We start from the raw sequence: 21506 nt of genomic DNA, 5'->3' as shown, positions 1-21506 counted from the left end.
GGGTCTGTACATGCCCAGCTCTCCCAGGAATTAGGGGTTAGGATGGGCTGGATTAATATTTACCATTTTTCTTTCCACCACAAAACAAAAGCAGAGAGCAAAAGGATTTTCCCACAGGGTTGATGTCTGATCCCTGATAACCTGCTCCTCTCTCCTCTAGAGAGAGACTTGTATAGATAGAGTTTATCCAGGCATTAGGGAATACTCCACAGACAGCAATGCTAGGCAGATGAGAACAGCAGAATAAATTTATATTGATAAATAAATGTAGCTTCACCCCCTGGAGGAAAATGGGATGGACACATTGTAAAAGCCAAAATTCATGGGGGGTAGGAAAAGACAACTCCAAAATAGGAGAAGGGCAGGCACACAGGGCAGCACAGTAACAGAATGATCTAGAAAGTGTTTTAAATGCCCTTCTTTACATCATTTTTGCAATGCCACTCTGCTGAACTTCCCAAGAAGAGGGGGTGTCTTGAGCTGAGTGGATATATCAGAGGATATAAAGCTCTGCTCTCTTCCACTTCTGCTGCTTCCGAAACTCCTGGCATACGCAGGGAACATTCCTTTCCTTATATTCAGAGCAACTGAAGGTGAGACAGCAGCACAGTCAGGGGCACAGCACGAGGAAAATTCACAGCAGATGAGAGCGCAGGAGTCCAACAGTCCTCTAGTTCCTCTAGTCGCTCATTAGGAATAACCTAACTCCAGTCACACCACCATTCCCCTCACATCCCACTTCCAGTTGATAAAAAAGGGACCACAGACTGACAAATAGGTCATAATTATGGACACAAACAAAGGTGTAGTAGAAGTAACTTTATCAAAGTACTTAAATTTTATGGTAAATCTCTGCATCAACATGGGCAGGGAGGCAACGAAATGCTTTGCAATAGCAATTTCAGTTACCAAACTATTCCTTGGATAGACATTTATTACAGGTAGTTTCTCTGCTCCTATTTCTCCAAGAGTTTAAGGCACAAAAGCCTGAAAAAGGGCTTATAACATGTATATAAGTGCTATTATTTTCACTTTCACCTCTAATGCAACATATCAGTTTAAATATATTGCTTGTCCATCCAGCTTATACAACATCCAGTAAAAAACCACATTCCAGGTTAACAACCATTTGTTGCACAATATATCAAGGCAATTGCTCTGACCCGTTTTTGCTGCAAGATCTTAAGTTTCACTCTGACTGGACAGTGGAAGACACTACAAAATCTCATCATCTCAATGAGACCATCATGGTGTGTCCACAATGAAAAAAAAAAAAAGCATGATACACAAAATAACATTTAAATATGGTTGCTGGAAAAAGTGTTTTAAACTGCTGATTCATGGGGAATTATTTCCTCATACACAGGTGGAGAAGCAGGCCAGGTGTGCAAAATACCACCAGGTAAAAGTTTTATAACACTCCTTTCTGCCTTTGCTCTCCAAAGTGCTCTTTGGGTTGATTACTTAAGAATATCAAACTTGCAAGCTCAAGATCATAGCTTATGTTAACCACAACATAAGCTTTCATCCCATGCTCAAGTTACAGCAACCTTACCCAGTTACTGGAAAGATTTTGAGACATTTTAGTGGTGTCTAAAAATGATCTTTTTTGAAATAACACATTCATAAGCGTTGGGTCAAATGACTTAAGACAGTTGAATGGGCAGCAAAGCAGAAAGATGGGCAGGAACCAAATTGCAAAGGGTAATTTTACTTAAAAGACCAACTTTTTTATTGTACGATGGAGTAGAGTCTCTCTCCTGTGCCATCTTGTTGAAAGTTTATAAATTACAATTCCCAGTAAGTATTAAGAGTTCATTTCAAGACAAAAGAAATAAAACTGTCGCAGTTCTAATTTTCACCATGAATAAAGGTTACCGTGATGCTCCTACATCTTGTTCTCTACAGGAGAGGCCACAGTCCTCCTGTACTCCAAGTACCTGGCCTGGGTGGGGACAGGGCCACCCCTCACAACTGCAGGATCCAGGGGCAGTGTAACAGTCCGGAGCGCACTGGGAGGATGTCTCACAGACACCACGCCTCAGCAACGAGGCTATAACACGGCTGGGATCTCTGATGAGACAGTGTCCAAAGGCTGCCAATGACAGTCCATCAAGGCATCATAGAGCTCTTCACTCTGTTCCATAAACTGCTTGTTTGCTTCATGGACATCTAAATGAGGTGTGGGATCTATGGGAGGAAAGACAGAAAATATGTCACACATCAAAGGTGTTCAGAAAAAAAACACCCTGTAAACAAGTTGGTATATTAAAACAAACATGGGGGGAGTCTCAATATCTCCAGGGCAGGTGTCAGAGGATAGTGCCAGACTCTTTTCAGTGGTGCCCACTGACAGGACAAGGAGCAACCACTTCAGCATGAACAAGAAGTTCTTTTCATGGAGGGTGGCAGAGCACTGGAACAGCTTCCCAGGGAGGGTGTGGAGTCCCCCTCTCTGGAGACTTTCCAAACCCACCTGGATGCGTTCCTGTGTCCCATACTCTACGTAAGCCTGCATTAGCAGGGAACTGGACTGGATTATCTCCAGAGGTCCTTCCAACCCCAAGTATTCTGTGATTCTGTGAGTCACCAAACATTCCCAGCACTTGCCCAATCATAAACCTGACCCGATCAGTCCTACTCAATTTCTCTGCAATGAGATAAGGAATAACTACATCCAAACATGTCCCTTTTGACAACAGTGATTGCCCCACAGGACAGCCAGTGGAGGGAACACACACCTGCACCTCACAGCCCAGTGCAGCCACCTGCACTGCCAGAAGGGGTTTGCCCTGATGAAAAGGGCAGAAACAGAGGCAGGGACACTCATTCCCTTCTGCTCCCTCCACTGTGAGGTCACAAATGATGGATGGATGGATGGATGGATGGATGGATGGATGGATGGATGGATGGATGGATGGATGGATGGATGGGAACATTCTGTGCTGCTGCAAGCAGTCACCAGAGCTCATCTGCCAAAGCCTCCAGCAGTTCAAAGATGGGGTCACAGTTAGGAATGAAGGGAGTGTCAGTGGCACCACAGCATCATGGTGAGCATAGCCCTATTTTACATGTGGAACAAATGTTTGGAAAGCATTTTGGAGCTGGACAACAAGCGTGCAGGTCCAATCCTGCCGCTCTGAATGCACAGTGATGGACTCCCCAAACCCCTGTAGGGTGGAAAGCTCACCTGACAACACTAGCAACCCAAAGCTCAGATTATCAGAGTAGCACAATCACAAAGGTCAGTGAATGACTCTCAGTACAAAGCTGAAGGATTGGAAAGACTCTAAAACACATCAGGAACAAAATGTTTGTAAACATGTAGCTTCCCTGTGAGGGAGGTGAGGCCCTGGCACAGGTTGCCCAGGGAAGCTGTGGTTGCCCCATTTCTTTAAATGTCCAAGGCCAGGTTGGACAGGGCTTGGAGTGACCTGGTCAAGTGAAAGGTGTCCCTGCCCATGGCAGTGGGTGGATAAAGATGGCTTTAGAAGTTCCATCCCACTCAAACCATTCCAGGATTCTATGTTTGGTTTTAGCTACATCATGTTGTAACACATTACAGGAGAAGAGATTTAAGGAAAAGGAATGATACAGTGACAATACATTAATTCAGTTTCCTACAAAAGTAGGAATCTTTCAGTTAATCAGCCAGGAAAAGAAATATCCAGAGATATCCCAATTCTAGTCCTGGTATGTTTGGTTCAGCAAAAGGAAAGCTCTCCTAGAATGCTTTTAACAGCTTCCACACACATCATCACGCATACCTGTGAATCCTGTAGATCTGTTACTATGCAATTTTTAATTTTTTTGTTTTTTAAGAATAGAGTAAGATATACTGCATAGTGCATATTGCACTCAAGACAGAAATCTGGAATGGCTGGCATGAAATTATAGTTTCATGCATCAATAAATAAAAGCTACTTGTACAGGTATCTAAAACCCCAATCTGGTTTAGTGACCCATTTCAAGCAACAACTGCTTGAAATATTTTATCAGTGTGGTGACTAATATTATTCCCTTTTACTTGTAAACTAAAAGCACAATGAAGTATTCTGGGCTCTAAATGTCAGGATTTTATAGAAAACCAGAATATCTATTTTTTTCTTGGTAGCATATCAGAAAAAGAAACCCTAGTAAAAAAAGGATAACAATTTCAGTACTACAGAAGATTAAAATCTCAGTGCTGGGAAAGTCAAACAGTTTCAGTCCTCACCAGGTTCAGAATAGGAGCAGCAACAGTAAAACCGGGATGCAACTGTTCTAGGTGATAGTGACTCACAAATTTTCTCAGATTTACTCAAAGATAAAGGTATATTGTAAATTGAAATTAGGGCCAATATGAGAAAGTCTATCTCCAAGCAGTGCACAACATACAGACAACTTCAATTTGAGAAACATACCTTCCAATGCATCCTCACCAACTTCTTCATATGTCTGCAAGGAAAAACAAACCCCTTAGGACAGTGGATAATTATCTTTTCTTTTGCAAGCATTGCTTGTTGATTAGTACTGTCAGAGACTGACTTTTATACTGGAGTTATTACAACAGAATTCTTCACCCCTAAGCCTGTATTCCATTCCTAACACTCCATAGGCAAGACCCTACACTAAACCTCTATCAGAGGCAGTTCTTGAAATTCCAGGGTTGAAGTGGGGTGACTGTTCTGATGTGTTCTATCCTTTATAACAAAGCTTATGAAGTATCCCAAAGGCACTCTGAGCACTGCCTTTACCTGTACTCTTCTACCATCACAACTGTACTAAGAGACCTTTTGTGTCCTCCAGACTTTTTTTTACCTCAGCAATATACTCTCCATAATGCAACAGGACACACCAGGGGCTAAACACTAAATAGTAGTGATATTAAGACTTTGTTATTAAGAGGTATATACTAAGATCTCTTGGTGTGTTCAGTTTGGAGCAGAGCAGACTGAGGACAGAGCTCATTAGGGTCTGCAGCTCCTCCTGAGGGACAGCTCCGATTTCTGCTCTCCATGACCTGAGGGAATGGCTGGAGCTGTGTCAGGAGAGGTCAGGCTGGATATCCAGAAAAGATTATTCCCCCAGAAGGAGCTTGAGCACTGAACAGACTCCCCAGGGAATAGTCATGGTCCCAAGGCTGCCTCAGCTCCAGGAGCATTTGAACAATGCTCTTAGGCACAGGGTGGGATTGTTGGAGTGTCCTGGGCAGGGCCAGGAGCTGGACTCAGAGATTCCTGTGGGTCCTTTCCAGCTCAGGACATTCTGTGATTCTCAGAACTGAAGATGAGATGTTCCCATCCCACCTTTCAAGCTCTGTGGTGTTTTTGTGCTGCCCTACCTGCATGGTGCTCTGCGTGTAGCCATACTGGGGGTAGCTGTAGCTGTAACTGCCCGTGTTCTGGTCGTACCCCCACTGAGCGTAGTAGTTGTGATACTGTTGGTAATACTGGTTGTAATTATAGTTGTACATCTGATTGTACTCCATTGGTTTCACACGATTACTTCAAAAAATAAAGCGGGATAAAAATAGCAATAAAATAGCAATAAACCATTTTTTAACATTGCAATAAAATAGTGCAGACCAAGTATGAAAAAAGCAGTGAAATAGCTTAAGATACAATGTGGTAAAGAGACAAGGTTTAGTCTAACAAGCAAATTTAAATCTTTAAAATATATTCAATATTTACTGCAGCAATATTTATTATTTGCATAAAGAAGTGGTTTAAATTTAATACCCTTTCCTGTATTCATTCATATTCCTCTACATTAATAAACATGACTGTCATTCTTTATGAGATAATTGGATGTCACTTCCTGGCTTTGGGAAGGGAAGAGTTCAGGACTATGAGCTTCAGTTTAGAACAATCCTGAACCACAATCCAGATACGGGAGTCCCTTCTTCTGTCTGGTAAAGAGGATTAATTTAAGTGATCTGCAACTCTCTGAGAGAAAGTACTGAGTCCTGCTTTACCTGAAGAGTTAAAGACTTAAAGCCTGGCAAAAAACCTCACGGGTTTTTTTGTAAGACTGGAAAAAAACTTTCCCTTCTGCCACTGTCATACAGAAACCTAAGCAAGGACTCGTCCTCTTTCTCTCTGAACTGGGTGATCTTCAATGCACAGACTTGAGAAAGTTCATGAAATACAAACTACTAGTAATCAAAAAATAAACTTAAATACCCTGAGAACTGACTAAAATTCCTATTCCTTGCCACTTTATGAAGTGGCAGCATTCCCAAGGAACACCATTCCACCTAACTACCAAGATTTGAAATAATGAGATGACAAATATCGTTTGGAAATGAAAATATGTCACACATAAAGCTATTTCTACTAATGATGAAATTAGTGAGAAGCAGGAAGAAGGAAACATCAATCTTCTCACCACAATGCACCCATTTTTTCTGCTTTTCTCTTCCTTTCCCCCCCCGCAAGCCTTATGAGGTCACTGAAAATCTAAATATTATTCAAATAGGGAGCAATTACTATGATTCGTATTACCCTAGTGCTACGAGCCCCAAGTCAGACCAGGATCTCATTGTATCAGGTTCTGAACAAACACAGAAAAAAAAGTTAATCCCTGCCCCGAAAGTCTTATGAGTAGTAGACATTATAATAGAATTAGCAAGGTAGTTGAGTTTTGCTATCCAGACATCATTAAGAAGATTTAAACTATTTCAATTTAATGCAAAGGAACATACATTTTAAAAACAATCATATTTAACTACAGTGTGTGCACATGTGTACGGATTTAACAATATATACAATTCAAAACAGTGTAAAATGCTTAGTCTTGAGCTAATGTTATAATTTCTTTGAATTCCTGGGCATTCTGATACTCCCCATATTCATGGGTATTCTTTCATTTTGTGATGGCCACATCCAGGACATGTATCCAAAGCACTAAAAGGCATTTAAAACCAGATGTGATTTTTCATATAAATGTCCAGCTGTTCTTCTACTCACGCTTTTGGTATAGCCACACTCAAGCGTACAGGTTTAGAGCCCAACCCCACAGCTCCCTGACACTCTGTCAGTGCTCTCTTCTGTTCCAGTTCATCTGTGAATTTCACGAACCCGTAACCTCTGCAGAGACATAGAAAAACTCACATAAAACCAATGTCAAAGAGCAATGCCACGTTATAAAAATTAGTTACGGTGAAGTTTGATTTGGTATGGGAAACAGTGAACAAAAACATTCATTAGGGTTGCTGTCCCTGCTCTTGGGAGAGATGAAATTATTCTGCATTTCAGTTGCTTTTCCAGAATGCCTGAAGCCACACGTCCAAGCTCTGGCAGTACTTTCAAGGGCTTGTCAATGTAACGTAGTTCTTGTGCCAGTGGATTGTGGGGAACTGGAAGTGAGCTGACACAAGCCATGTTGAAATGCGTGAACTGACACATGGTAAAGCCCCAAATCTCTGCTGGGAGGATACTGATAATCTCAAAAGCGCAGCTGGAATGGGGGACAGCACATCCAGTGTAGGAATGTGCCCCCTGTTGACGGAGTGACAAAATTATCCTTTGTCTCCTTAAAAATGAAAAAAGCCCAGAAGTTTCTCTCCTCAATTAGGTAAAAATACACCTCATAGGACCTGGGGGACTTCACCTCAAACTTAAAGATAGCCAATTGGACAGAAGCCAAAAAGTCCTGCCTAAGCAATTCAGTAGAAAAGAAGACAACAAAGGAACTACTAGCTTTTGTAAGGTGTTTTACCAGGAGCAAGAGCGTCTTGCACCTGGCTTGGATTTTCTCTGTAAAGAACTTTGTTATTTTGAGTTTTATTAAAACTTTTGTGTTTCCAACACTGCCACAGAAGCCATCCTGCTAATTTTAAGCCATCTGAGGTGGCTGAGCTATCTCGGGTGTGATATAGATCTCCAAGACCTGGCTGGAAAAGACATATCAATATCAATCCAGAATCCCTGGACTCTGCAACAAGCCTTCATTGTGACGTGGCAGCACTGCACGTCAGCCAGACAGAAAACTCCAACTCCTTCCAACCCCAACAGTCCTTTGCGTGGGATTTTGATGCTGTAGTGAGTCAGAAGCAATGCAACAGCATCCAAGAGGGCAGTGCCAGGATCCCATCATGGGATGGGCTGCCTAACACGGCAGAAAGATCAAAGACTTAGATGTGGGAGGGTAAGAGGAATCCATCTAAGCAAAGGAAGAAGTTTGGGAGGGAAGGGCTTGTCTACATGGGGAAAAGAACGAGCCATAACCAAGGGTGTAAGTTTACAGTGCATTATCTATTCTGTGGGAACTGCTAAACACCAGCTTATGTCCTATTTTGAAAGCAGCATCATGTACTACTCATGCGAGGTCCCCACTGGCAGCTATTTCAGAGCAGTTCATGCCCCAGAAAATGCAGTACCTTGCACAACAAGCTCCACACACAAGATATATAAATATCTTATATATATATATATAAATATATAAATATATAAATAAATATATATATATATATATATATAAAAATATATATAAAAATATATATGTATATATATATACACAGGTATGGATGTATCCTCCTCACAAAAAGACCAGATCAAAGCTTAGACTTATCTACATACAAACTAGATTATTAAACACAAGCAAAACTCTACACAGACCCACATTCATTTAACTTGCCCTCTGCCAAAGGACTATGGCAAATTAATCCAATGCAAGTCAACTTCTAAGTCAGTTTAAGGTGTTCACACACAAACCCAACTAAGTTTCTAAGCTGCCAAAAGACTCCTCCAGATTTTCAGATGGGACCAGGAGTGTGTAAGAGAAACTGGGAAGACTGGCAGCTCCAAAACAGAAACAGATAGAGATGGATGCAGTGTACAGGAATAGATGCTGGGTGCTGCAACGGAGACAGTGATTCTTCCAAGTCTTCCAGACACTGATTCTTCCAACTCTTCCACACATTTAGCTTTTCCACACTAATGGCTAAACCACTGGTGCGGAAAGAAATAATTTCTTCCTGGCCAGGACCTCCCTAGAGACCTTCTGTCCTGCCCCTGAAGTTTGGAAAGCCCCAGCACCTGTACCCTCAGCAGAAAGCAGAGAAGTAGGCACAGCACCACAGCACCGTGCTCCAAGCTCCTCTCCTGTCTGGACAAGAGGTGCTGGGAGGAGGCCTTCCTGATCCGCCAGCCCTGGCTGGAAGGGCCAAGGCTTCACTGGGCATGTCCACAAGCCCTAAGCTCCTCTCTCACATCACACTGACACCTGCAGATGCCTCAGCTTTGAGCAATTGCACAAGTCCCAACAAAGCCCCTGGCACCAAGACTCTGGCACTGCCAGGGGAGACAGCTTTGCTCTTCCCAGAAACAGGACTCTAAGTCCCTGCTCCTCCCCTGCTTCCCAAGCTACCACAGCTTGGGAAGCTACCCAGCAGCTACCTTTCCTTGAGGTCTGCACCTATGCACAGCTCCTAAAACCCAACTAATAGTCCAACCTGCAGCACCAACATCTGTTCTATAGACAAAGACTGAAGCAGGTGCTGCACAACAGGAACTGTGGGGTTTACACTGAGGAGGAGCAGAAGTCACACAGAGCCCAACCCAGCAGTGTCAGTCCCAGGGGAGGTGGCAATGACAGCATGAGGACCCAACAGCCAGAGAGACTGAGTAGCTCTGCAAGAGGTTCAAGATGTACATGAAGAGGAACTTCATGACTGGGGAGAAGCACAGCTCTGGAACAGGCTGCCCAGACAGCCTGAATTAACTCCATCCTGGGAGGTTTTCCAGGCTACACAATCCATGGATGATATGATCTAATGCTGGCTGCAGTCCTGTTAGGAGCTGGACCAGAGACCTCCAGAGATTCCTTCAAACCAACCTGTCTAAGACTAAGGAACCACATATGAGAAGGTGGAGGGACCTACAGCCATAACCTATATCTTATCCCAACATTCTCAGAGGTGTTATATCACAAAACTGTGCTTCACTGAAGCCATGCTCTGCTTTGAAAATAAGGATGCTCACCAACTGCTCCTTCCCTGGAAAATACAGCTTAATTTCATGCTATTTAGAAAATGTTTTAATAACATTAAGAGATCCGACCTCTTGATACCTGTTTTTAGCAAGACATTTTCAGGAAAGACAAACAAGGCAGCTACTGAGAACCTGACAGTGAATCATAGCTTTGTGTGCCCTACCCTATTTGAAAGAAAACACATATAGCTCTCACAGGAATATACACTCAATAGCCTAAAGTTTGTAAAGCACAATTCCACCCAAGAGTCCAGGAAAAGAGTGTTTCAAGATTACTTAAGATATTTTTCAGCATTTTAAGAAGTGCAATAACACACAAAGGGCCTCACACTGATGGAGGAGTGACAATACACATGGTGGCTATCAAAACTCAAGCAAACTGCAGACTGAATGGCCGAAACCACTACATTTTAAGATTACTAAAATCTAAGCTAAAAGAATTTTTTCCCCTTGCTGTATTCTATTTTTCCTGTTGCCACATGTGAAGTAAAAAAAAAAAAGTGAATAAAAGACAACTTACTTGGATACTCCTGCCTGGTCCAAAACAACTTTTCCACCTCTACACGATGGATAAACTTTAACAAAAAATTCATACAGCATCCCATCATCCACGTCAGGAGTCAGGTCTCCAACAAAAAGGGAATATTCTGGACTAAAGAAATCAAAAGAAAACATCTTAAATACAATCATTAAAAAAAAAAAAAAGGGACATGCTGATTTACAGTAGTGCAGAAGTGACAGTTACCATTTAGCCTAAATATCTGAACTCAGAGAAGAGTGATACTAAAAGACCCTTTAATGGAGAATTTAAATGCTGCTAGTTAAGCTGCTTAACTAAAATTTTGATTGACACTGCTTTTTCAAGTTAATTGAAGCACCACAACCAATCAACTTAATACTGCTTTTTATTTAAAGATTATTTCCGAGCTTATTACTCACAGGATATTTCTGATTTCTAAAACGGCAAGAAAAAAGATCTCATTTATAGATATGCTATTTCCAATACATAGATCTAAATTATAATATATAGATCTTAAATTATAATATATGAATTAGATACTTTGATGCTACAAAGTTTAAATACCTTAAAGGACACTGGATAAATCTGCTGTGCCACACACAGTGCAAAACACAAAACTGGCAGTCTAAGTTCTCTTCCTCCTACTAAAGACTGGCAGTGATGAACTTTGGGTTTACATATTTTGAATACTTTTTGCAAGGCAATTAATAGAGAGACATTAAGCAGGAAAAATTAATATTTATATATTGAGCACTTACCTGTTATCAGGCTGTTTTCCATATGTTGCATAATTCAATTTAAATCGCTTCGCCTGAAACAAGGCAAAAATTAATCCATACATTCAAATGTTGTCATGTGAATTCAAGAAATTAGGGAAAAATACAATAAGCTGATTTAATACAACTTAATGCTGACACATGTTCAATGCCTTCATGCCAGCCAGTTAAGGTAACAAGCACGTTTTTATTTAGCATCAGTACAGATATAATAATGAAAATCAAAATGTAAACAGAGGTAGAAATAACAAATGTTAAATTTCTTCAAATTTTAAGGTCTTAAAATGAAATGACAGTACCATTACTGGACTTTTGTGATTTAACACAAACACTAGCAGACCAGAATCCAACACACTGGAAAATGGAATCAAACTGAGTCTGGAAGTGTGGCTAAATACTTGGTTCTGGACATTTAGTAAGACTCAAAATTAAAGGGTTCTGAAAGAACTACATTGGACACTGGAGCCCTCTTTAAATTTTACATCTGAATTTATTTTTGAAACAAGTTTTGCAGCAGCCCAGATTTGTGCCCTCTGGCACATCTGGAACTCTCTGTCCCCCACCTACCAGACTTTTAGCAACTTTTATCCAACTTACATCTAAGTTTAGACCAAGATCTAAGGAGACCAAGATCTTTGAATCAGCTCTTAGAGATCAGGGGCTAATCTCAGGATCAGGATTTCAGATCCTAGAATCAGGATTTCGGATCACAATCAGAAATGCCCTAGAGATTAGGGTACTTGTTCAGTACAGTGAAGAGCCCTCGTATGATGGATTTCCTTCCCTCAAAACCAGGTAAATACTTCTTGGGAAATAGAGCACAGACTTAACTCTAGGCTATAATCCTGTTCCTTGCATGTTTGCATTCTCTGGAGCACAGTACTACACAACTTCTGTGGATTATTTACAAGCTAACACAAAATTTAGATTCCACTTTGAAGCACGTGGATCTTTTCTGGGGGGGGGGGAATCTTGCTCTTCATTGCAATAGTCTGGGTTTAAAATCAACAAGACACCTGAGAGTACTTCCACTCAGATGGGAACTGGGAACACGAATGCTTGGAAAAGAGAAACACCACCAGCACCATGGCTCTCTGTTATTCCCTTGACTGATTCAGTATTTAAAAATAAATAAAAGCATGAGCCACACTCAAGTTTTCTGTAAACAAAATTCCCTAAATGCAAAGGATGAGCTGGGCAGTTGCCTGCTGAGTGCATTGATTTGGGCTGCTTTGGATCTCTGCCTGACATCTGTAGTTCTCTCCATGTGTTATGTAAATCATCCCTCCACACAGCACTGTGTTTTGAACAAAACTGCGAAGAAAGATGGGTATTCCCAAAACCAGATTTCCATTATTATCTTACTCCTTGCTCTCTTTGTCTCTCCAGTGACTATAGAAGGCATCCAGGATGATCAGCTTGCCTTAATCATGAGCAAACATGTGAAACAGGTATCTCCAGGCCTCTCATCGACTCCTTTTAACGGGGCACGTCACCCTCTCCGGAATGTTGACTAAATAGCTCAATCTGGACTTCCCAGTCTCCTCTGGGTATTAACTATTCTGAAATAGGAATCCATTTACTTTGTATATCATACCATAAGTGAGGTGATTTTAGAGCTGCTTTATGAATCAGTCACCCCACCTTACTGCAGCCAACTCCTGTGGGTACAACAGACAGCTGTGTCAGCCGTCCCATTTTAATCTACCACATATTCAAGTCAACATCCTAAAATTAGCCTCTCTGCCTATTCCTCTTCTTCTCCCTAACTACCCAGCTTTCATGTAGAAGAGATGCTAGTTATGCACTGCAATTATTCAATACTCTGTCTTGTTCTCCACTGTAAAGAGGTTTGAGTAAACTCTGTTTGCTAAGGGCCAAGAACAATGCAAAATTAAAAGTCATGTTTCTTTTGCCAATCAATGTTACTCAAAAGACAGTGTAAACTTGCAAGTTCATCCTCTACACACACAGCTAAATTCTCAGCTTGCCTCATCCCTGAAAATGTTCAAAGCCTGGTTGGATGGGGTTTAGAGCAACTTGGTCTAGTGAAAGGTGTTCCTACCCATGATAGGGGATGAAATATGATATGCTTTAATGTCCCATCCAACCCAAACCACTCTGTGACTCCATGATTATACAAAAGGAGAGAGATGGAAGAATTGATGTAGACATACACTATACTCAGTCTAATTTCTTCCTTGTTCTTCTCAGGTTTCTGATTGGTCCAACTTTGGTAACAGCAGCAATGGTTAGATATAAAAAACATCACACCCCACAACACTTCTACACTTGAACTTTATCTAGACAGTCACAAAGAAATCAGTGGTTTTTCTCAACAATTTTCTGAGCAAGAACATTGGCAGTTTTATAGTCATAACTTCAATTCTAAAGCAAAGATGAATCCCAGTTTGCTAACCATTGAATTATCTGTAATCATTAAAAATACACATTCTACACTATCTGTCCCTACCAAGTTTTGGTTCTCAACTGGCTGATCCCATTTACTTACCGGTGTAGCACCAGGAAGTGGTTTTCCATTGATTTTGTGTAAACATTTCTCTGCAGTAGCTAGATCTGCAAATTCTACAAAGCAATAGCCTGCTGGAATTCTGAACATACAACACAGAAGAGAAGAGACAAAAGTTATAAACTTAAAACACATTTGATGAGGAAAGCTGTATTTTAGATAACTGGTAAGAAATTTGCTATAGTTGCAATACATAGAAGAGCTTCTTTCTAAAGTATAAATATTGGCTACCAAAGAGAAGCTGGATCTCAAGAGATAGCCCCTACTTACCATAATTCAGGTAGATAAGCACATAGAAAATGGTTTAGCTTACAGTTTACTTCCTACTTTCATTGACTATCAATTTGCCTGCACAAGTTTAAACTACTGAAAACTGAAATTACAACACTTAAAAGAATAATGAATAAGAATGAAACTACTTTATTCTGCATAAATCACTCATTTTATTTCAAATGAACTTTAAAGGTTCTCTTATTGCTCTGAGTCCGACTTCCCACCTCTGCCAGCATCACATATCTGTACTACAGACTAGCAACCAAAGCCTGGGGAGGTGTAATTCCCAGAGGGATGGAATGAGATACATACACTGCTCTGGCTGAGTGCTGGAGCACTGCAGGATGCGGGCCAAACCGTGTTTGTTGAGGGGAGGCTGAAGAGCCAGCAGTGCCCTCTCCATTGCTCTCATCAATATTCACATATTGGTGGCAGCAATGGTGAGAAACTCAAAGGGAAAATTCACTCTGATATGGAAGGACCACAGTGAGGCTTCAGTCCAAATGCACTCGGAGAACAAACAGAAACAGTTACCCTGTCAACCTGTTTCGAATGATTTTTACACTCAGTACAAGCTCTCCCATGGTGGCAAAGGCTCTTGAAACAAAGTTTTCATCCATATAGGGCTCCAGCTATAAAAGCAAAAAGAGAAAGAAAGTTAGATTAGGGCATCTACAAAAAAGAGAATATATGTGTCAATGTCCCTCTAAGCAGTTAAAACATTATGGAGAAGGATTTTACCCTTACACTTCAAAAAGAAGACTCATTTAAGAGGGTCGATGCCACTCAAAACCAGCAGGCATGCATGAACCAGGCTCAACAGTCTGCAAAGTGGAACCCAAGAGACAGCATGAATTTCAGAGAACAAGGGAGCTTCACAGAAGGACAAAAGCCACTCAGAAACATACAGCAACAAACTGAGCATTTCCTACAGGGAGCAGAGGAGAAGGTGGCAGGCTCCTTCTCCAGGTGCAAGCGAAGGCTGGGCCAGCACTGTGGATACAGAGTGTGGCACAACCCCGGGTGGCATGTGGCAGGTGACACTGCCCCATGGAGCTGCGGTAGGGGTCTGCAGAGCTGTGTCTGCCTCGCACAACCCTGGTTATACCAGGGCAACGCTCGGGGGAAACCCTGGAATCGCGTCCCACAGCAGCTCTACGCTTCATCCTGCCCATGGGAGCACTGACCATGTTCATGTCACAGGGAAGGACCACACTGTGCAGGTAAGAGTGCATGTGAACATGCTGGAGAGCAAGAGTCTGCGTGGTGTAAGGTACTGACAAGTAGGAAATGGTGCTGGAATTTGGATCAAATATACTATGAAGAGCCTGAGTGAACAGGGCACCTCTGTGTATAACAGAAACTGGAAGAGGGAACTAACCAAAATTAGAATGGGGAGCGGTGTGTGTGACAAGTAACATGGAGCTGAAAAATGTATGTATAAGATATATATAACTCCATGTATTTACCTGTGTAAGACAGGTGGCTCATGGTAACCTACAGCCCTCCAGTATCTGTCAGGTACCAGGTGGCTCCACCACTTGCGTGTGGGACAGATTGTGCAGTATGTGAAAGAGGTGACCATACTGCACTTGCACGTGTCAAAGGCAGAAGATGCCCTGTGGAGGTGAGTGTGAAGCAGAACTGACTTGCCCCAGGAGCAGAGGCAGCACCACTCTGCACAGATGTGCTATGCAGCGTGATCCCGCTGTGTGTGTGTACAGGAAAGCTGTATTTGTAAACACAACCAGTTGCTTGGATATGTCCATATGGCTCAAAGAGCCACGGCCTGCTTGTGAGAGTAGTGATGAAAAAGAAGATGGGCTTTATCATAGAGAGGTGGCAGAAAACCCTCTCTGTGGGGAAAAGGGAGAACAGACTCCACAGAGTCTCCATGCACGAGCAGAGGCAGGTAGAGGATGACACCCTGATATTGTGGGTGTGCTGAGTGTGTGTGTGGGAGAGAAGTACCCAGCGGGATTCTCAGGGATGTGTTGAGCTGTGTGTACACACACATGTGAGAGATGAGGAACACTACGTGCAAGCAGGACTGTGCTGGTGTGAGCTGCAAGAAAGGGACTGAAGGAATATGTGCGTCCAAGAAACAGGTGGCAGAGAAGTTGTGACATTGTACATGCATAGTGGAGTGCACACAGGTGTGTACAAGTGTGTGACAGACAGCAAAGACACTGCACGCAGCAGTGGGACAGCATGTGTGTGTCACAGTGTACCACAGTGGCAGCAATGCAGGCACCACAACACACTGAGCACACACACACATGCAGTGCGGCTGGGTGGCAGAGCACTACAACATGCTGGGGTGAGTTCACATGTGTGTGAAAGTGTTTGTTCAGTAGTGAGTGTGAAGGACACAGGGGCACAAGAGTGAGGGTGTATGAAGGGCACACAAGGGACACTGTGGGCTGTGCATAATTGTGAGTGTACCTACAGTGTGCACGTGAGTGGGCATCAAGACACTCTTGGGTGAAGAAGCCCCTGTGAGTGTGCTTCACACAGCTGGTCTTTCTGACAGGTACACACACAGGCAGGAATGAAGGACCTAGCAGGAAGTGCAAATGCTTTGAATGTGCGTGCATGTAGGGGAGTCAAAATCCCTATGAGGGTGTAAGTGCACCCACAGGTGTGCATGTAGGTGGCAGGTTGTGAGGTGCATACAGGTGTGCCTACAAGTGTAAGCACAATTAGAAGCACAACCATGAGTATGTGTAAATGCCTTGCACAATGTAAGCATGTAAGTGCCCATAGCAGCTGAGCAGGTAAAACAGCAGATAAATCCTTGAAGCATGCAAGTGTACACGCTGTGAGTATGGGAGTGCCTCTTAAGAGCATGGAGGTGTGAGACTTTTTGGTGCCCATGCACGTGTCTGACCACCAGGGACACTGGTGTAAGTCTCGCTGTGACCTGGCTGCAGGCAGGCAATGAGGGTCACTCTAGGGGGTGTGTGTGTGTAACTGCTCACAAATGAGCCTGTCAAGCTGGGGTTTATGTCTGAGTGTGTGTCAGCCTGTGTGAGCATGTCAGCATGCACAGGAGTGTATGACGTGAGTGTCACTTGGGGAGTTCAGGTGTGTCTGAATGTGTGAGGGGCTGTGAGGCTGTGTCAGTGGTGTGAAGGGGTCAGTCGGTCAGGGAGAAGGTCAGCTGGTGTCAGGTGTCAGTCAGAGTGAGGGTGTCAGAACTGTGAGGATATCAGTCTGTAGGTTGTTGTGTGGGCGTTAGAGTGAGAGCGTCAGTCAGTCAGAGTAAGGCTGTCAGTTGCTGTAATGGTGTCAGACAGCCAGTGTGACGGTGCCAGAGGGACGGCATATCAATTGGTGTGAGAGTGTCAGTCAGTGCGAGAGTGTCAATGAGAGGGTGTCAGTCGGTCGGTGGGAGAGTGTCAGTAATTGTGCGGGTGCAGGTCAGTGACGATATCAGCCGGTCAGTGCCTCCCGCGCGCCCCCGGCCCGGCCGCGTGCCCCCGTAGCCCCGTCGCCCCCGCACAAAGCCGCGCGGTCCCGGCCGGACACTCACGTCCCCCATCCACAGGCTGGCGGCCATGCTGCTCCCGCAGGCCCCGCGGCGGGTTCAGCGGGGCCGCGCGTTCCACCTCCCGGCCCGGCCCGGCCCGGCCCGACCCGGCCCGGCCCGGCCCGGCCCCGCCGCCGCCGCCCCTCCTTCCGCCCCACCCCCGGTGCCCCGGTCCCTCGGTCCGTCCCCCGGTCCCTCCCGCCACCGCTCGGGCCGGCCCCGCCGCCTCCTCCGCGGCCCCGGCGGGCGGAGAGAGCGGCGCCCCTGCCGCCGCAGAGCCCCCTGGCGGCAGGAGGAGCGACAGCCGCGGGAGGGAGCCGGGGGCAGAGGGTGGGGGAGGAGGGTTGGAGCAACCTAGGGAGCCTTTGGGGCAACTGCAGCTACCTGGGGGGACACTGGAGTGCGGTGGGGAGCGGTCTCTTCTACAGTGCCTGGAGTGAGAGGGCAAGGGGAAATGGCCTTAATCTGAGACAGGAGATTCAGATATCAGGAAAAAATTCATAGAATATGCTGAGTTAGGAGGGACACACCGGGATCATTGAGACCAACACTTAGCCCTGCACGGGACATTCGAACAATCCCACCCTGTGCCTGAGAGCATTGTCCAAACGCTCCTGGAGCTCTGGCAGCCTTGCAGTTACGGCCATTGCCTGGGGAGCCTGCTCAGTGTCCCAGCACCCTCTGGGGGAAGAACCTTTTGCTGCTATCCAACCTAACCCTCCCCTGACACAGCTCCATGCTGTGACAAACACTTTGGTCATCTCTTCAAGGCACCACTGCCGTCAGAGATGGCACAGGGTTTACAAAGTTGGACAGTTTTTGACAATGCTGAAAGGCCAAAGACATGTGGGGGTTTTTTTGGTTTTGTTGTTGTTGTTGTTGTTGTTGTTGTTGTTGTAGAGAGGTTTGTGAGAGACCATGATCCCGGCTCCCCTCCACCCACTGAGGCAGCAGCTGCATCAGAAGCTTCGAATCCCAGCCAGATTGCCTCTTCATACAGATCCATCCATAGAGATCCATCCTCGGGATCATCAGCCCGAGACGCGGGGTTGGATTGGGTACGGTGTGATCCTCTTCTCTTATTTACTTCTGCAGGCCTTCGACAGCGTTGGTGGCAATTCCTGGAGAAGATGAACCCCCTCTTACCGACGGAACAGAGACGAGTGAGCCTGAGAACTGGTTGGTATTTTCGGCATCCCGAGAGCCGGTTGGAATTTCGGCATCTCCCGTCACGGGTAAGACCTTTGCTCTGTTACGGAACGCCACGCATGAGCTGAATCCCTGGCTTGGTTGTGCAGGCCCTGCTGCACGCCATAAATCCAGCTCCTGGCGACAGGGACACTTCAAAGCCTCCGCGCTATTTTCGCCGCGGTGGCTCAGGCTCCGGGCGAGCCGGGCGGTGCCTCCGTCGGTCGTATCCCGGGAGAGGGCAGCAAGAGCCCGCCGGTGTCGGGTGGAGGTTTTCCGGTGCTGTCATTGGGCAGCCTCGTGTGATGGAGCCAGTTCTGGAACTCCTTCCGAAGTGATGTGTTAGCGTTCGCTCAAATCTTGCCCCACAATATCCCTCTTCCATGACCAAGGGCAGAAATACACACACACACACAGACACACACACACAGACACACACACACACACACAGACATACTCCCCTCCCCGCCGGGAGGGGAGTGGAGAATTCCTTGCTTTGCTTTTCCCTGTGGATAGAGCAGGGCACGTTTGATCCTTCCTACATTCCTTCAGGAGACAATGAGAATCCTTCATCCTTATTCTGAGCAGGATCTGCATCTCTCATCATTCACGTCCAGTATTGGCTGCTCTAGAATATCAAGTCTTGGGGGGTGCAAGATGTGAGATTAACAGTTTATATGTTTTCTGACTTCTGAGTCCTTAGAGCACCCTCAGATCATTTTCCTCCAAGCTCCTCCCTAAATTCTAACATCTAGCATGCAATCAGAAAGGCAGCAAGACCCACAGTTGATAACTCAGCTGAACAAAGACCTTGGGTTGTCAAGTTGCACGTTTTGTGCCTTGGTGTCACTGGCAACTTGGTCTCTTGCAAATTCACCCCCTTTGAAGCCCCTGCTGTGTCTGCCTTTCAGATGTCAGCTTCCAGAATGGTTTTATGTTTCCAACATGGCAATTTATCCACTGGTTAACTTGGAGCTCTGCTCTGCAGAGCCCACAAAGCTGTTGCTCATTCTCTGTTATTACTTACAAAAGCCAGTAGTTCTTTGTCATTTAGTGAAGTGAGTCCAGTGTCTTTAATAATCCCTTTCTGGCTTTTTCCTTCCAACTGAGTAACACAAAACTTGCTTTTCCTAGGATAATCCATAGACGTGGATATTGGGCAACAAAATTGCAGAAGGATGTGATTGTGTTGGACCAGGAGAAGACAAGTTTAAATTCAGTGTTATATCTGAAGTGACTGCTGTTTATGCACTTAACCTTGTGACAGAGTAAAAACAGTGCCAGAAGCATGTTATTATGCGAAAAAGTGTTTATTCCCCTTTAAAAATTTATGAACTGGCAAAGAGGCCATGAAAGAAAGATGTGGGTATTCCTCTGTCCTGAGTATGAGTGTCAGCAGTTAGCAGCCAAAGCATATGTGTCCCTTGTTCCCTTTGCTAGGATAGCAGGTATTTCTGGATCTAGAAACTTGGTCCTGAAAACTGCTGAGTAAATTCCAACTAGTGTTTACTGGAATCCACTGGAGGGGTGATCCCTGAGCCCACGTTTAACTGGTCTCTGGGAGCTGTAGCCTGTTGGAGGCCCCAATCCTGGAGGCTTCATAGCTCTTTCAACTCTTGGTAACTTTGATTTTCATTAAGGGTCACTCAGTACGTCGTGGGAGGAGGCCCTGACTGCTTTCAACTTTTAGAATTAATGGTTTTGATCTTGAGAATCTGGCCTGGGAGATTTTAATTTGAATTTGCTGGTTTTAGCTTCAACATGAAAATGACTTAAATGGGTTTTGTGCCCTCAGTACTGGATGTTAGTGTGTTAGAACCTTCCCTTTGTTGGTCTTGCAGGTGCAAGTCAGTCCTTTTTCTTAGGCAACTGTATGCAGTGGACTGAGATCAGGGGTTAATTTGGCCAGGGATAATTGAAATAATAAATTAAATAAACCAAACCAAACCAAAACATAAAGCAAAACTTTGAGTTTGGAATAGCTTCTCAGATTCTGAAAGTAATTGAAATAATCCAGAAGAAAATATGCCATGAAATCTGTTTTCCATTATTGCATGAGATGGTGTGTCTTAAAATTTGATCAAATCCATTTTTTCATGATGAATATAATGCTGCTTAAAGTGATCTATCTGGGGTCTTTTTCAGTGTAGAATTACAAATTATTGTAGGCTTGACAATCTCATTTGTTTATTTATTTATTGATGATTCACTGTTCCTGTCATGATTTCACAGCAAGTAAAAATAATTTCTGATTGATTTCTAGCTGCCAGTAGTATTTTTGAAAGATGTTCTAATAAAAGCTCATTGATGTGTTTGTGCCTGCTAGCTTTCTTATCCAGACCCAGTTTCTTGTATATAATCAAGGTGCAGTTGGAGAAATTTGATGTCCTGTCTTGCATTCTATTTAAGAAAAAGTGTAGTCATTTACATGAAGTCCTATGCTCATATTTATCCGTGGGTTTTGTGGGATCCCCCAACAAAGTCAAGATCGAAGGACAAGGACAGTCCATTCTTTTTGCTTTAAAGGAATGCATTTCCAGCTTCAGTGGCCCCTGAGTGGGATGACTGTGAGCAACAAGACAAGGAGTTCAGTATGGGGAACAGCTGAGCACATCCATGAGTAAGGGGGGCCAGAGGAATTTATTCCCAGGGTTGTCAGTTTTGTCGTCTAGGAGCAAACGTGCTCCCCTTGCTGGTTTTGCATTCCTATTTC

At 44.1% G+C, this 21506-nt stretch overlaps 1 protein-coding gene and 1 long non-coding RNA gene across 5 annotated transcripts; one reads left to right on the top strand and one right to left on the bottom strand.

Moving 5' to 3' along the window:
- Positions 1-804: 804 nt before the first annotated feature.
- TRNAU1AP (tRNA selenocysteine 1 associated protein 1) lies at positions 805-17722 on the bottom strand. Of its 3 annotated transcripts, XM_066564831.1 has the most exons (10): positions 17609-17722; positions 14821-14897; positions 14608-14705; positions 13783-13882; positions 11253-11305; positions 10495-10626; positions 6951-7070; positions 5324-5486; positions 4404-4437; positions 805-2190 (listed from the first exon to the last, which is right to left on the bottom strand). In XM_066564831.1, exons 3-10 carry the CDS (start codon positions 14691-14693, stop codon positions 2054-2056), a joined length of 825 nt encoding a protein of 274 aa, XP_066420928.1. In that variant the 5' UTR covers positions 14694-14705; positions 14821-14897; positions 17609-17722; the 3' UTR covers positions 805-2053. The 3 variants fall into 3 exon arrangements, with proteins under 3 accessions (XP_066420928.1, XP_066420926.1, XP_066420927.1); XM_066564829.1 differs by lacking the exon at positions 14821-14897 and having other exon boundaries at positions 17609-17670; XM_066564830.1 differs by lacking the exons at positions 14821-14897; positions 17609-17722 and adding an exon at positions 16523-16612.
- LOC136565928 (uncharacterized) lies at positions 17338-21049 on the top strand. 2 transcript variants are annotated; one of them, XR_010784941.1, is made up of 3 exons: positions 17338-17495; positions 18701-18840; positions 19928-21049. It is a non-coding gene; the product is annotated as an uncharacterized lncRNA (long non-coding RNA). The 2 variants fall into 2 exon arrangements; XR_010784940.1 differs by lacking the exon at positions 17338-17495 and having other exon boundaries at positions 18048-18840.
- Positions 21050-21506: the final 457 nt, after the last annotated feature.

This window comes from Molothrus aeneus, chromosome 23 (genome assembly GCF_037042795.1).
Source record: "Molothrus aeneus isolate 106 chromosome 23, BPBGC_Maene_1.0, whole genome shotgun sequence".
Taxonomy (NCBI): domain Eukaryota; kingdom Metazoa; phylum Chordata; class Aves; order Passeriformes; family Icteridae; genus Molothrus; species Molothrus aeneus.
The sequence above is the reverse complement of the archived record's forward strand: the minus strand, read 5'-3'. Positions and strand labels throughout refer to the sequence as shown.